Source organism: Rana temporaria, chromosome 4 (genome assembly GCF_905171775.1).
Source record: "Rana temporaria chromosome 4, aRanTem1.1, whole genome shotgun sequence".
Classification (NCBI taxonomy): domain Eukaryota; kingdom Metazoa; phylum Chordata; class Amphibia; order Anura; family Ranidae; genus Rana; species Rana temporaria.
The window spans coordinates 169,520,723-169,535,957 of record NC_053492.1 but is presented as its reverse complement, the minus strand read 5'-3'; the positions used below and the strand labels follow the sequence as shown (position 1 = coordinate 169,535,957).

The 15,235-nt window shown below is 41.0% G+C and overlaps 1 protein-coding gene across 1 annotated transcript in view; it reads left to right on the top strand.

Annotated features, from left to right (window-relative positions):
- The window catches only part of SLC7A14 (solute carrier family 7 member 14), a 104,001-nt gene that overhangs the window by 51,298 nt on the left and 37,468 nt on the right, over positions 1-15,235 (top strand). The window contains exon 2 of the mRNA XM_040349336.1: positions 9,690-10,164. Within this exon, the coding sequence (XP_040205270.1) occupies positions 9,861-10,164 (304 nt within the window). The 5' untranslated portion in view covers positions 9,690-9,860. The remainder of the gene's footprint in view (positions 1-9,689; positions 10,165-15,235) is intronic.

The window sequence follows — 15,235 nt, the reverse complement described above, 5'->3', positions numbered from 1 at the left end:
AGTTTTTTTTTTTCTTGGGAGGGTGCATGTGATCAGCACAGGCCAAATCAGCACTGTCCAAACAGAGAGTCAGGTGTCCTGCAGGCTTATGTGACAGTCAGAGCAGAATAAAAACTCCTACAAGCTTTAACAAGGCACTGATAGAAGTCATACGACTGCTATATAGTGCTGATGAGAAAATGTATTTAGCATTTTATATATACTAAAAGTATTGCATTTCCATGTTCTGCACCAGATATAGTGAATGCAGAGTCCTGGATTTAGTAACACTTTAATCCAACAAATACCTGCACACTTTTATTTGTTCGACATGTTACAGGAACTTTATTAAAGTGGTTGTAAACCCTTTACAACCACTTTATGCTATAGTTAAGCCTATAATAAGGCTTGCCTGTAGCTATCCAGGATTTCTCCTAAATCTGCACGGTTTAGGAAATATCCCCTGTCCCCTGCATATGCCGATGTCATTGGCACATGCGCACTACAGCAAACTGAAGCAATGGCACGTATGTGCCTTTGCTTCAGTCAGTGTGCCTTTACCGGCGGAGCCCGCGATACCCGGAAGTGGGGTACGAGGACCGCTGCAGGGGGCTTTGATGTAAGGTAAGTAATTCAAAATGACCTAGTATGCTGTGCATGCTAGCTCATTATGCCTTTGTCTTGCAGTTTTTTTTTTAATAAGGTTTACAACCACTTCAACTTACTGGCATTCACCAAAAATAAGATTGCTATGCCCTTAAAATACCTGTAACTATTAGGGTAAGTCAAACCGTCTTTGAATGTGTTTAAACAAACAGGTATACCTCACTAGATGCACATGGTCATTCAAGATATAAACAGCTGAGGTGTTTGATTTCACCATTAAGCCAAAATGCAAAAACGTGATAATTCTACACATAAGGTATAAAAAAAAGATTCCTGCTCATTATCTAAACAATAACAATAACAAATGAGCAAAAAAAGAAGGAAAATGTCAGGTGACTAAGACACAAAAATATTATTTATGACAGGGTCAATTTTATAAACTGGTTTTGTATAGAATCTTGGAAAAGGCAGCAGAGGGCATAACTGTTCTGCCCCGTACACATGATCGAAAATTTCAAAAGAAAAGTCCCCCGTCATCGGCACATACACACTAGAGCAAACTGAAGCAATGGCACAAATGTGCCGTTGCTTCAGTCAGTGTGCCGTTACGCATGCAGCTCCAGCCAATCACAGTGCCGGAGCCACAATAGCAGAAAGTAACACCCAAGACAGATGTCGCCGGCTGAGGTGGGGTGCGGGGGGTAAGGTAAGTGTGATAAGTAATTCATATTGAGCTAGTATGCTATGCATACAAGCTCAATATGCCTTTGTCTTGCAATTTTTTTTTTCTTATAGGGTTTACAACCACTTTAAGACTCCTTTCACACTGGGGTGGTTTGCAAGCGCTTTTGCGCTGCTGTTTCTCCAGTGTGAAAGCCCTCGGGCTTTCACACTGGAGCGGTGCGCTAGCAGGACCGCTCCAAAAGTCCTTCTAGCCGCATTTTTGGAGCGGTGAAGGAACGGTGTGTTTACCTCTCCTCCACCGTTCCTTCCCATTGAAAGCAATGGGAAACTGCGGCTATACCGCAGGCAATGCGCCTCTCCAGAGGTGCATTGCGGGCGGTATTATCCATTTTTCGGCCGATATCGGGGGGGGGGGGGTTAAACAGCACCGCTAGCGGCCGAATACCACCACAATTCCGACTGTAAAGCGCCGCTTAAAAGGCTTTACCGCAACCACACCTCCCGCCCCAGTGTAAAATGGGCCTAAGTCTTTGTTTTAAGCATGACATACTAATATAGATGGAGGGTAAACCCCAAATATCTACCTATCATTAATCAATTTGCTCTGTACAGCATTATTTTTCCAATAAATGATGAATTCCTTTGTAAAAGCTGCCTTTCAGTTCCATTGCAGTAGGATCAATAGACCCCATTGCTTACTAGAACACATGCTATACAAGTAGCTTGTTTATTTTATATAGAACATGTGTGTGACGGTGGAGTAAATTCAATGCCAGCTAATTTGGTTGAAGTCATAACATTGTCACATTGCTGAACATCTGTTGCTGGCTTTCATTATGAATTTATTTAGTAAGCGCATCTATTGCTTTGGGCAAGAAAGTCTTATAAATGTGTGCAATTTCTGCTGCCTTTACACATTATTATTTTTTTATTGGAAGGGAAATGTCATCTTATGGCGCGTGCACACGACCGGTTTTCGGGTTGTAAAAAATTAAGTTTTTAAGGGTCTAGAAAAAACTATGTTTTTTTCAACCCGATCATTAAAACGGCCTTGCCTACACACGATCGTGAAAAAAAAATGCTCTAGCAAAGTGCGGTGACATACAACACGTACAACGGCACTATAAAGGGGAAGTTCCATGCGGATGGCGCCTCCCTTTGGGCTGCTTTTGCCGATTTAGTGTTAGTAAAAGACGATTCGCGCTTTTCAGTCTGTAACAGCGTGATTAATGTGCTTGATCCATTACGAACGCTAGTTTTACCAGAACGAGCGCTCCCGTCTCATAACTTGCTTCTGAGCATGTGCAGTTTTTTCACGTCGTTAAAGCCCACACACGACCATTTTTTTACGACGTCAAAAACGACAACGTTAAAAACGACGTGAAAAATTAGAGCATTTTCGAAATTTTTAATGCCCATTTTTTACATCGTGAAAAATGCTCTGGAGCCCATACACGATCGTTTTTAATGACATTAAAAAAAACTTCATTTTTTACAACCCGAAAAACGGTCGTGTGTACGCGGCATTAGGCATTCTATTTGTTTTTTTTGGTCATTCTGTAAGTTGCAAAGATTTTGTGCTATAAAAAATACTTCTTCTAGGTGTGCTTGTTGGAAGTTGAGGACAGCTAGACAGCACATAGGTAAAATAAGTATAAGACATTTTAATAATATATATTATGGGGCAGATCCACAGAGATCTGCACCCGCGCAGCGTATCAGAGATACGCTACGCCGCTGTAACTTACCCGGCTTTAGTTCGAATCCGTAAAGATTTTGCGGCGTAAGTTACGGCGGCGTAGTCTATCTCTGGCGCGTAATTCAAATCAGTGATTAGGGGGCGTGTTTCATTTAAATGAAGCGCGTCCCCGCGCCAAATGAACTGCGCATGCGCCGTCCCTAAATTTCCTGCCGCGCATTGCGCTAAATGACGTCGCAAGGACGTAATTTTTTTTAACATAGACGTGAATTACGTTCATCCCGATTCACGGACGACTTACGCAAAAAAAAAAAATTCTAAATAAACGCGGGAACGACGGCCATACTTAACATGGCAGGTCTAACTATACGCCACGAAATACCAGCTTAAACTATACGGCGGAAAAAGCCGACTAGAGACGACATAAAGGAATGCGCCGGCCACTCGTACGTTCGTGGATCGTCGGAAATAGCTAATTTGCATACTCAACGCAGAAAACGACGTGAACGCCATCCAGCGGACGCCGAAGAATTGCATCTTAGATCCGAAGGCGTACGAAGACGTAAGCCGTCGTATCTTGTTTTGAGGATTCGGGTAATTTGAAAGTACGCCGGCGTATCAGTAGATACGCCGGCGTACTCGCTCTGTGGATCTGCCCCTATGGGTTTTAATAGGATCAGTGAATGGAGATCAGTCTTGTGTTTAATTAAAGCAGCATCATGTCTGCTCTGGATATAACCTTTTGTAAATACAGCAATTGTACTGTATTACATGTTTTTCTGTGACTTTCATTTATGTTATTCTGGTGTGCCAAAACCTAATTACTCTTGTTTTCACTGTAATTATTCCTTTAGTCTCTGAATTATTTTAGTTCCTCAATTATGTGCATCTGTAGAAGACTCCAGCTGCAATTAACAACTGGGTAACTGTGATTAAATTCATTGCACATCGCTACTACACACGTGATAGAAAAGATCTTTGACGAATAATTATGTCAGTAGGTGGCTTGAATTTTTGTAGTATAATGGACATGCTGATTTTTCCTGATCACAAAACCGACTTTTGTAAAATATTGATTTTGTTATTGATCAGACTGTTAAATTGCTTCTCTAGGAAGAAAAAGTGTTTTGAATCTATTGACAAACTTTTAATCTAATCATCAGTAAAGCTGGAGACTTGGGCCGGCCATAGACGCTGCAAATTTATTTCCTGCAGCCACAAGAAATTTGCACTATTCCCCCATCAACACGGATAGTTCTGACAGGGGGATCCCTCCTGCCAAGCTATTGTATGGTCCTGGTAGGGGGGTGGGGGCAGTGGAAGCCATCCTCCCCGGGAGAAGACAGTGATTATCACTAGTAGCTATAGCAGCCACTAGCGATAATCGTAAGAGAATCCAGCAGGCTGGTTGTACCCAGTTTGCTCAATCAATCAACTTGGCACATTCAGCCTGCCCATTAACGGTTCAAATCTTGGCCGAATCCGAGTTGCCAGAAAGAAATTTGCTTGATTCCCCCCATCAACACAGACATTGATGATGCAGCAATCCCTTTTGCCAGGTCATTGTCTACTACTCCCAGCGGGGGGAAAGGGGAGGGCAGGGGAAGCTGCGGGAGAAGACCGTGGTTATTGCTAACGGCTATAGCATGCACTAGCGATAATCATGCCTCGTACACACGACCGAGTTTCTCGGCAAAAACCAGCAAGAAACTTGCTGGGAGATATTTTTGTGCCGAGGAAACCGGTCGTGTGTACATTTTCGTCGAGGAAACTGTCGAGAAACTCGACGAGCCAAAAAGAGAGCATGTTCTCTATTTCCTTGACGGGAATGGAGAAAATTGGCTTGTCGAGTTTCTCGACGGCTTCACAAGGAACTCGACGAGCAAGACGATGTGTTTCGCCCGTCGAGTTCCTCGGTCGTGTGTACGAGGCTTCACGGGTAAAACCTGGCATGCTGATTGTATTCAGGTTGATCTATTGATCAACTTGGTACATTCAGCCTGCCCATACACGGTTCAAATCTCGTCCAGTTCCTGCTGTACCGGCCGAAATTTAGAGGTTGATTTACTAAAGCCATATAGGCTGTTTACTTTGCAAAGGAAGTTGCACTTTGCAAGAGGAATTTCCCCATCAGAGCTTAGTAAATGTTGTTAAATTTCACTTTGCAAACAATACCCAATCATGTGAAAGAAAAATGAAAAAACCTTGCATTTTCACTTGCATGAGGTGAGAGGTGATGAACGTTAGCATAGCGTTACCTCCACTAAACTCTGGGAAAAATTCCTTTGCAAAATTAACTGTTTGCCTTTGGTAAGTCAACCCCATAGTATGAAAGTGTACTTCAGGCAAACGGCTAAATGCAGTTGACCAAGGATGAGTGAAATTAACCACTTGAGACCCGCGCTATTGACAAAAGACGTCAACAGCGCGGCTCTCAAGTGCCAATTGGACGTCTTTGGATGTCTTTTAAAGTGCATTACCCGTGCGCGCCTCTGGGGGGTGCGCAGTGGGTAAACACTGTCCCGGCGCATCGCTGAAGAGCTGACGCGTGTACCTGGTGTCCGCGATGTCCGCCGGGTACACGCAATCGTCGGTAACACAGCAGGGACGTGGAGCTCTGTGTGTAAACACAGAGCTCCACGTCCTGTCAGAGGAGAGGAGATCGATCTGTGTCCCTTGTACATAGGGACACAGCATCGGTCACCTCCCCCAGTCACCACCCTCCCCCCACACAGTTATAACACACCCAGGATACACATTTAACCCCTTCCTCACCCCCTAGTGTTAACCCCTTCCCTGCCAGTCACATTTATACAGTAATTAGTGCATTTTTATAGCACTGATCGCTGTATAAATGTGAATGGTCCCAAATTTGTGTCAAAAGTGTCCGATACGTCCGCCGCAATATCGCAGTCCCAATAAAAATCGCAGATCGCCGCCATTACTAGTAAAAAAAATAAAAAATATAAAAAAATCATAATTCTGTTCCCCATTTTTGTAGGCGCTATAACTTTTGCGCAAACCAGTCGCTTATTGCGATTTTTTTTACAAAAATAAGTCGAAAAATACGTATCGGCCTTAACTGAGAAAAAAAATAGTTTTTTTTTTTAAAAATTGGGATATTTATTATAGCAACAAGTAAAAAAAAATATTTTTTTTTTTAATTGTCGCTCTTTTTTTGTTTATAGCGCAAAAAATAAAAACCGCAGAGGTGATCAAATACCACCAAAATAAAGCTCTATTTGTGGGAAAAAAAGGACGTCAATTTTGTTTGGGAGCCACGTCGCACAACCGCACAAATGTCAGTTAAAGCGACGCAGTGCCGGAAGCTGAAATTTCGCCTGGGCACGAAGGGGGTTTATGTGCCCAGTAAGCAAGTGATTAAGAGATTATTTGGAGATTTTGGCTAAATGCATTGAAGAGCAGAAGGCAAATTTATGGTGGTTTTTAAAAGGTGCAACAGACTTTAAATGGTTTCTGACAGTTATGAAATCTTCACTAAACTGCACTGGACCTGCTCTCGTGCAAAAAACAACCCCCTCATCAGCTTCATTATTGTACTTTTGTTATTTTATTTTTATTTTTTGAGAGGAAATGCAAAAAAAAATTAAAAAACAAACGCAAAAAGCACTAAAAATATTTATCCACCCGAAATATACCTCAAAATTCCCAAAACACTCCCCAAATATTTTTTTGGCAAGCAGATTTCACTCAAGCAGCTCAATAAGAAAAACTGAGCCTTTTTACTGATGAAGAAATTAGTATTTCATGGCTGAATCTGAAAGTGGTGACCTTTGAGCTCATATGCCGCACCACTCTACAAATGGGGATTTACTAAAGGCAAATAAACTGTACTTTGCCAGTGCAGTTGCTCCTGACCTTTATTAAATGAGGGGGAGCTCTGCTGACTTCCATCATCCAATCACGTTCAAGCAGAAATGCTGCTCTTTTTATTTATTTGGTATTGTTTGCAAAGTGAAGTTTCACCTAAATTAACAAGTTCTGGGGAAATTGCACTTAGTAAATCAACCGTATGGTGTGCCTAATCTCAGCTAACTACTAATGCTTAAATTCTTTAGGGCACTCTCCCCTCATGTGTTTCAAGATAGAAACAAAAGCAAAAGTGCGCATTGCCAGCTGAAAATGGCGGGAAAGCCAAAAGTAAAGTGGTTCTGGACATGCATCTACCAAATTACGAGTTTAGGAAGGCATTCCATATGAGGCCCTATTAAATTCCACATGAGGCCCTATTTCCAGTAGGAAAGAGTTAGATAGCATGATACAAGGCATAGTATTTGTAGAATATGGAATCCATGGATCAAGCCAATATCTCAATATCTGAATTATCTTAATAGCTTAAAGCAGTATTAACCGTTTAAGCCCCGGACCTTTAGGCAGCTAAATGCCCAAGCCAGGTTTTGCGATTCGGCACTGCGTCGCTTTAACAGACAATTGCGCGGTCGTGCGACGTGGCTCCTAAACAAAATTGGCGTCCTTTATTCCCCACAAATAGAGCTTTCTTTTGGTGGTATTTGATCACCTCTGCGGTTTTCATTTTTTGCGCTATAAACAAAAATAGAGCGACAATTTTGAAAAAAATGCAATATTTTTTACTTTTTGCTGTAATAAATACCCCCCAAAAACATATATAAAAAAAAACTTTCCTCAGTTTAGGCCGATACGTATTCTTCTACATATTTTTGGTAAAAAAAACGCAATAAGCGTTTATCGATTGGTTTGCGCAAAATGTATAGCGTTTACAAAATAGGGGATATTTTTATTGCATTTTTATTAATTATTTTTTTTTACTACTAATGGCGGCGATCAGCGATTTTTTTCGTGACTGTGACATTATGGCGGACACTTCGGAAAATTTTGACACATTTTTGGGACCATTGTCATTTTCACAGCAAAAAATGCATTTAAATTGCATTGTTTATTGTGAAAATGACAGTTGCAGTTTGGGAGTTAACCACAGGGGGCGCTGAAGGAGTTAGGCTTCACCTAGTGTGTGTTTACAACTGTAGGGGGGTGTGGCTGTAGGTCCGATGTTATCGATCAAATCTCCCTATAAAAGGGATGACTCAATCGATGCAGCCGCCACACTGAAGCACGGGGAAGCCGTGTTTACATACAGCTCTCCCCGTTCTTCAGCTCTGGGGAGCGATCGCGAGGGGGCGGCTAGAATCGAATAGCCGTGCCCTCGTCCCGGATCGCTCCCCGCGGGTTTCCGACCGCCGCATGTTACGGGGGGGTCCCGATCGGACCCCCGACCCGCGGAAAGGCGGGGACGTACATGTACGCCCATATGCCTGTACGTGCCATTCTGTGGACGTACAAATACATGCGGCGGTCTGCAACTGGTTAAAGGAAGTAAACCCTCTGGGGGAAGTTACACCTACAGGTAAGCCTAGATTAAAGCTTACCTGTAGGTGTTTGCAATATCTCCTAAACCTACACTGTTTAGGAGATATTTCCCAAAAATAATGCACCGATGTCTACGGCGCATGCACACTGGGAATGCCGGTTCTGTGAATGGCTAATGCCGACTCCCGCGTGGAGTGACATCTCCGCCGCTCCAGCCAATACCCGGAAGTAACCTTCCAGAGAGATATCTGCCACCGGAAGGGGAGAAGAGGATGGCTTCGGGGGCTTCGATCTAAGGTAAGTATTTCATAATGAGCTAGTATGCTAGTCATACTAGCTCATTATGCCTTTGTCTTGCAGGCTTTTATTCATTTTTGTATTTAATTTTTTTGGTTTACAACCGCTTTAAACCCAAAAGCAAACATTGATTATATTGCAGCTTACCCATTTTTGGTTTCAATACAGATTTAAATGGCTTGTAACCAATTTTCCTGCCTCCTATTTGACCCTCTCTTTTCAAAGCCACCCTTTCTAACTCCCTCCAAACACACTTTTTTGTTTTTCTTTGCATCGTATTTTCTCTTTCTTCTCCAACTTTAATTTCTTGTCAACTTAGCATAGTCTCCTTATGTTGAGGTTATTTTTTCATCCAGCCTGCAGTTTTACCTTACCACAATTTGAATGTGACTATTACAAGTGAAACTCTTGGAGTTTCTTATATTAATCTTTGAACTAAAGGCCTTTGCAAATGTATATACATGCCTAATGCATGACTCCAATAAATGTTGATAAAAAAGGAAAATATCTTACTTTCTCTAGAAGCTGCAGATTAGCAATGTATGCAGCTATTTAGTTTATGATTTACCTGAATACCTAGAAGCTTCTCCATTAGAGTTTTGATCTATCTCAATTGTATGCTACTTAAACTGCAATCAAACAGTGCATCCAGGTTAGCTTGTACGTTAGAAATATCTTACAGTGACTGTATTCTACTACATGGCTATGTGTCATCTACAAACACAGAAATTGTATTTTTAATCCAAGCCCCTATATCTTTTATAAATAGATTCAAATGCAATAGCTCCAAAACCAAAGCTTGGGGTACACCACTTACAACTTTATCAATCACAAATCTTCAAATGCAATCTTTAATATCGTTTTCTGTCCATTCACAGCTTGAATTATCTAGATCTATAGACCTTAACCTAATTGTCTCAAGAAGTACTAAATGTCTTAACATGTCAACCAGCAAAGAGCACAAAACTTGGAAACTACCCTAGAAATGTTTTGCCTTTATATTTTACTAAATAATTGATAACCATTGATGTATTTACACTTTTGTATTGTCCTTCAGGTTTTTTGGGTTAAGATCTTTAAAGAAGATTGCATAAAATATCATGAATTGCCTTTTGGATCAGGAGCATACACAAGACGACTGAAACCTTATAAATCTGGATGTTGGGAGAGTCTGTAGTGACCTGCACGCAGCTGTTCTTGTCACTACTTGCTAAACATCCTTTAAATCATGAGTGGGTTCATTTCATATCTGGACCCAAGACGGATCCCATGGAGGGCCACATGGCATGCGATCAATGCAAGAGTTCTTCGAACCAAGCCTGTAGAGTCCATGCTAGAAGGAACCGCAGGAACCTCTTCTCATGGAACCAAATTGGCTCGTGTACTTACTACAGTGGACCTTGTTTCTCTTGGTGTTGGCAGCTGTGTTGGCACTGGGATGTATGTTGTTTCTGGACTAGTTGCTAAAGAAATGGCTGGACCTGGAGTCATTGTGTCCTTTATTATTGCAGCTGTGGCATCCATTTTGTCAGGTAAGCAATGTAAGGTTTCTCTAACATCTGCAGTCCCATAAGAGTCTTTTTTTTTTTATAATAAATGGCCTTTCCAGATCTTAAATATCTCACTTGTTAATGATAATATAATAATTATATAAATGCCTTTCAATGATTACTGTGCACCAACTTTCGAAGAAGAAATATTTTCAAATTGGCAACTATTTCATACATTGCCGTATAAATATATCATTATTTCAATGTGCCCCATAAAAAAGATTGGCATTGATTAAACTACGTTGAAAGTGTAAGTCCCATTGAGCGCAGCTACTATCTGCTACATATTCTACATCATTGCAATATTCATTTATTTTGATTGGAAAAATAGGCTTTGCAATAAATATGAAAAATAGCAAAGGTGTACAAAATGTATACACCGCTATGGAGTAATACCTGTAGTTTAAATACCATTTACTAATAATTGTCATGTCATTTTATGCCTGTTTATTCAACATGTGTACCAGGTTAATCATCATAATTTGGTTAAAACAGGTAATTAATATTATTTATAACAGTGGGCATTATCTGTAGGAAAGGAGAGTCAGAAGGTATGACAGGATGCAGTATGAACATATACTGTACAGACGTCATGACAGTATGTTCAGAAAAGGAGTTTAGAGGGTAGAGTATGCAGGAGGGGATTGAATGCAATATGGCAACTGAAAGTATGGACAGGTGGCTCAGAATTGAGGTACTGTGTACAATGTACAAGGGATTGTATAGTGCTGAAAGCCGCACACAGTAATATGGATCAGGGTGCAGACATAATGGAGCAGTAGTGTAAACAGAGGATAGGGGGAACAATAGGGTTAGAGGTGACAGAAAGGGACAATAGAGGTATAGGTGACAGAAAGGGACAATGGGGGTAGAGGTGACAGAAAATAAAGTATGGATGGTGGAGGACAGTAGCTGCCATGGAACTTCGCTTGGCAAGTTGTGTGGGGGAGAGAAGCCAAAAAAAGTAGTAGAGACAGTGCGGGAAATGCTGAAACAGAACGTAGTTCAGGCATTGGAGAGAGAAGGGAAATACAGGGGACATAAAGTAATGTCTCTACCAGGTGTAGTCACTACTGAGGTAAAAACATGTGTAGCCTTCATATTGTAGTGTAAGTAAGTGGAGAATTCAGCGTAAACAATGAGATGTTTTTTTAATGGCCATAGCAGACATGAAAACTTGTGTCAGTGACCTTAGCATCAAAGCACCCAAGCCATTTAAAAAGTTAGCCCAGTCCAATCCACTTAGGAAATGTTTTTTTCTGTTTTTGAAATGTGAGCTCTATGCTAGCTAAAGAGTAAAAATAGATTTAGTGTAGATCAGTGATCTCCAAACTGCGGCCCAATGCTTGTCTTTATCCGGCCCTTGGAGCAATATCCCTCCCAATGATACGAGACACTATTTTGCCATCTGAAACCAACAATGAAGCACCATTTCTCCCACTGGCACCACTAATGGGGCACTATTCCTCCCTATGATACCAGCGATGGGACACTATTCCTCCCCCTAATACCAGATGTTTACTCCCACTGATGCCAGGAACATTTTCACTCTAGCTGGCTAAAATCCGGCCCTCCAAAAGTCTGAAGGACAATAAACCGGCCCTTTGTTTAGAATGTTTTGGAGACCCCTAGTGTAGATTGTGGTGTTTCCCAGATGCAATTTCAAAGTGGCACAGGGACATTATCTATTCATTCCAGCACCATTTTAAAATGACACCTTGCTTTTGTGGGTTCCAGATGGTAGGTGGGCTGGAACCACTGGTTGCCAGTGACAATAGCAACCAGCACTAAATCTAATGCTGCGTACACACGATCAGAATTTCTGACAAGAAAAGTTTGATGTGAGCTTTTGGTTGGAAATTCCGACCATGTGTAGGCCCCATCTGACTTTTTCTGTCGGAATTTCCTACAGCAAAAATTTGAGAGCTGGTCCTCAAATTTTCCAACGGGAAAAGTTCTTTCCGATCGTCTGTATGCAATTCTGAATCGGAATCATTCAACTTCATTTTTCTCGGCTCATCGTAGTGTTGTACGTCACCATGTTCTTGACGTTCGGCATTTCCGACAACATTTGTGTGACAGTGTGTATGCAACACAAGTTTGAGCCAACATTCCGCCGGAAAAAAATCCACGGTTTTCTTGTCGGAAATTCCGATCGTGTGTACGCGGCATAAGAGCTGAAACAATAAACTCCAGGGCTTTGGATCTTGCTTTACTACAATCTATGGGGACTTTTGTAGCAGATAACTGCTACTGCATTGTGTTTATTTTGGAAGTGATGTGACATCATGAGTGAAATCACTTCCTCTTAGTAGCTGTTGTAGCTCAATAGATCACTGATATAGTGATCTATTGCTGGCTGATTGCAGCTGATCACTATTGAAGTGATATGTTGCTGCACAGGTGCATTTTTTTTCTTAAAAATAAATTAAAAAAATATTCCCACCCCAGATTAATCTTCAGGTCCCAACAAGGACATTGGATGAGGTGGATCACATTTGCCTGTACTGCACATGTCAATGTTTCTGTCAAATGCTTACAGAAACAAATTAGCAAAGTAATTTAGATTTTTAACCACTTGCTTACTGGGCACATAAACCCCCTTCGTTCCCAGGCGAAATTTCAGCTTCCGGCACTGCGTCGCTTTAACTGACATTTGCGAGGTCGTGCGACGTAGCTCCCAAACAAAATTGACGTCCTTTTTTCCCCACAAATAGAGCTTTATTTTGGTGGTATTTGATCACCTCTGCGGTTTTTATTTTTTGCGCTATAAACAAAAAAAGAGCGACAATTTAAAAAATATATATATTTTTTTTACTTGTTGCTATAATAAATATCCCCATTTTTTTTTTTAAAAAAAACTATTTTTTTTCTCAGTTAAGGCCGATACGTATTTTTCGACGTATTTTTGTAAAAAAAAAATCGCAATAAGCGACTGGTTTGTGCAAAAGTTATAGCGCCTACAAAATGAGGAACAGAATTATGATTTTTTTTTATGATTTTTTTTTTTTTACTAGTAATGGCGGTGATCTGCGATTTTTATTGGGACTGCGATATTGCGGCGGACGTATCAGACACTTTCGACACTAATTTGGGACCATTCACATTTATACAGCGATCAGTGCTATAAAAATGCACTAATTACTGTATAACTGTGACTGGCAGGGAAGGGGTTAACACTAGGGGGTGAGGAAGGGGTTAAATGTGTAGCCTGGGTGTGTTCTAACTGTGTGGGGGGAGGGGGGTGACTGGGGGAGGTGACCGATGCTGTGTCCCTATGTACAAGGGACACAGATCGGTCTCCTCTCCTCTGACAGCACGTGGAGCTCTGTGTTTACACACAGAGCTCCACGTCCCTGCTGTGTAACCGACGATCGCGTGTACCCGGCGGACATCGCGGCCGCCAGGTACACGCATTGGCTCCCCAGCGATGCGCCGTGACAGTGTTTACCCGCTGCGCGCCCCCCAGAGACGTGCGCGGGTAATGCACTTGAAAAGACATCCAGTTGGCACCTGAGAGCCGCGCTGTTGACATCTTTTGTCAATAGCGCGGGTCTCAAGTGGTTAAAGATTGCAAAGGTGAAAAAGTTGCTGATAATTTGTACCCTTGCTCATCTGACCTGCTCTTTTCTCAATGTTATATTTACAGTTTTCAAATCAATTTTATGCTTTGCTACATAGAAAAATCCCACTTCCATAATATCATTAATCAGAAGATTTTGATGATTGTATTTTGGGGTAAATATCTGGGAGAGCGCAAATTGCAGATATTTGAACATTAAACCCCAAATTCTATCATTACCACGAAAAGAAATTCGTTTTTTTATTTGAATGCACTGCTCAGAAAAAAAAAGAATCTGTACATATATGGGTTGGGCACAGAATAGCATCCTATTTCTGTGTATTTCAGGCAATAATGCAATGCCAGCCAGTTATAAACCCGCCTTCAATCTGAAATGTACCCATCTGCAGGGTTTCGATTTGTAAATAATAACAGTTTACAAAAAAAATAACAGAAAGTTTGCACAACCTGGCATCAAATTAAATCCTAATTTTTCATCTGACTGTAGTTCCACTTTAATTTAGGTAGAACGATTCTTGGGCCTATATTGTGCAGTTAAGCTCTAAAAAAAACTCCTCAGTGGTAAGACATTTCCTTTATGCTCCAGGGGATGTCAGTGATCTGTTCTTGAACTTAGTATCCATCAAACTGTGTTTCAGTCTGTCCGAAATTCTTCATCTGTAGAAAGTGAGCCTCCAAGGACACACTGCATTGATAATACCAGGAATGGCGTAGGAAGTAAAACACTCAGATATTTGCGGTCATATTGCAACCTGTGTCATCACATCTGTTTCTAGGCAACCTCATGCGCAGCAGAAATGTGGAAAATCCCAATTTGTGTCTTGCTATAGCAGCTTAGATGACTACAAAAGAAGACATTGCTACCAGAACTGACCTCACTGGCAGTGAGAATAATTAGATTATGGCTTGATTGATATAAATTACGCTTGTGTAACCTGTGCTTGACATGTTGCTATGCCATTGCATCCGTTAGGCTGACCAATCGTAATAGCTGTAAAACCGTAAGGTGTTTACTCACAATGGAGATAATAACATTTGAAGATGAACAGTATTTACCGAACCAATAAAACTAAAAGATATATTGGCTGGAAATGTAATACATATTTTTGTAAATGCTCATAGGTTTGTACAAAAGTATACATTTCGTATTATTGTATGCACCGGGTATATTCAGAACTTCAGTTGTTATTTTGTTTAAATAATAATTCATCAGGACTGTCCCCCCATAGACTCAGCACTGCCATTCCTTTCCGGGTTACGCAATGTCCTTCATAATTATTTTTCAATTCTTTTTATTAAATGTTTTAGAAGAAAAAAGAATAAAAACACTTGACAGAGTAGCGTGTACTGTATATAACAATGAGTGAGTGAGTGAAAAACTTGTATAGCACTACACATATGAACTAAATTGCCTCAAGGCGCTTGGTGTCCATTTCCTTCTATTTTTTGCCTTCAGAATAGGTGGGTTTT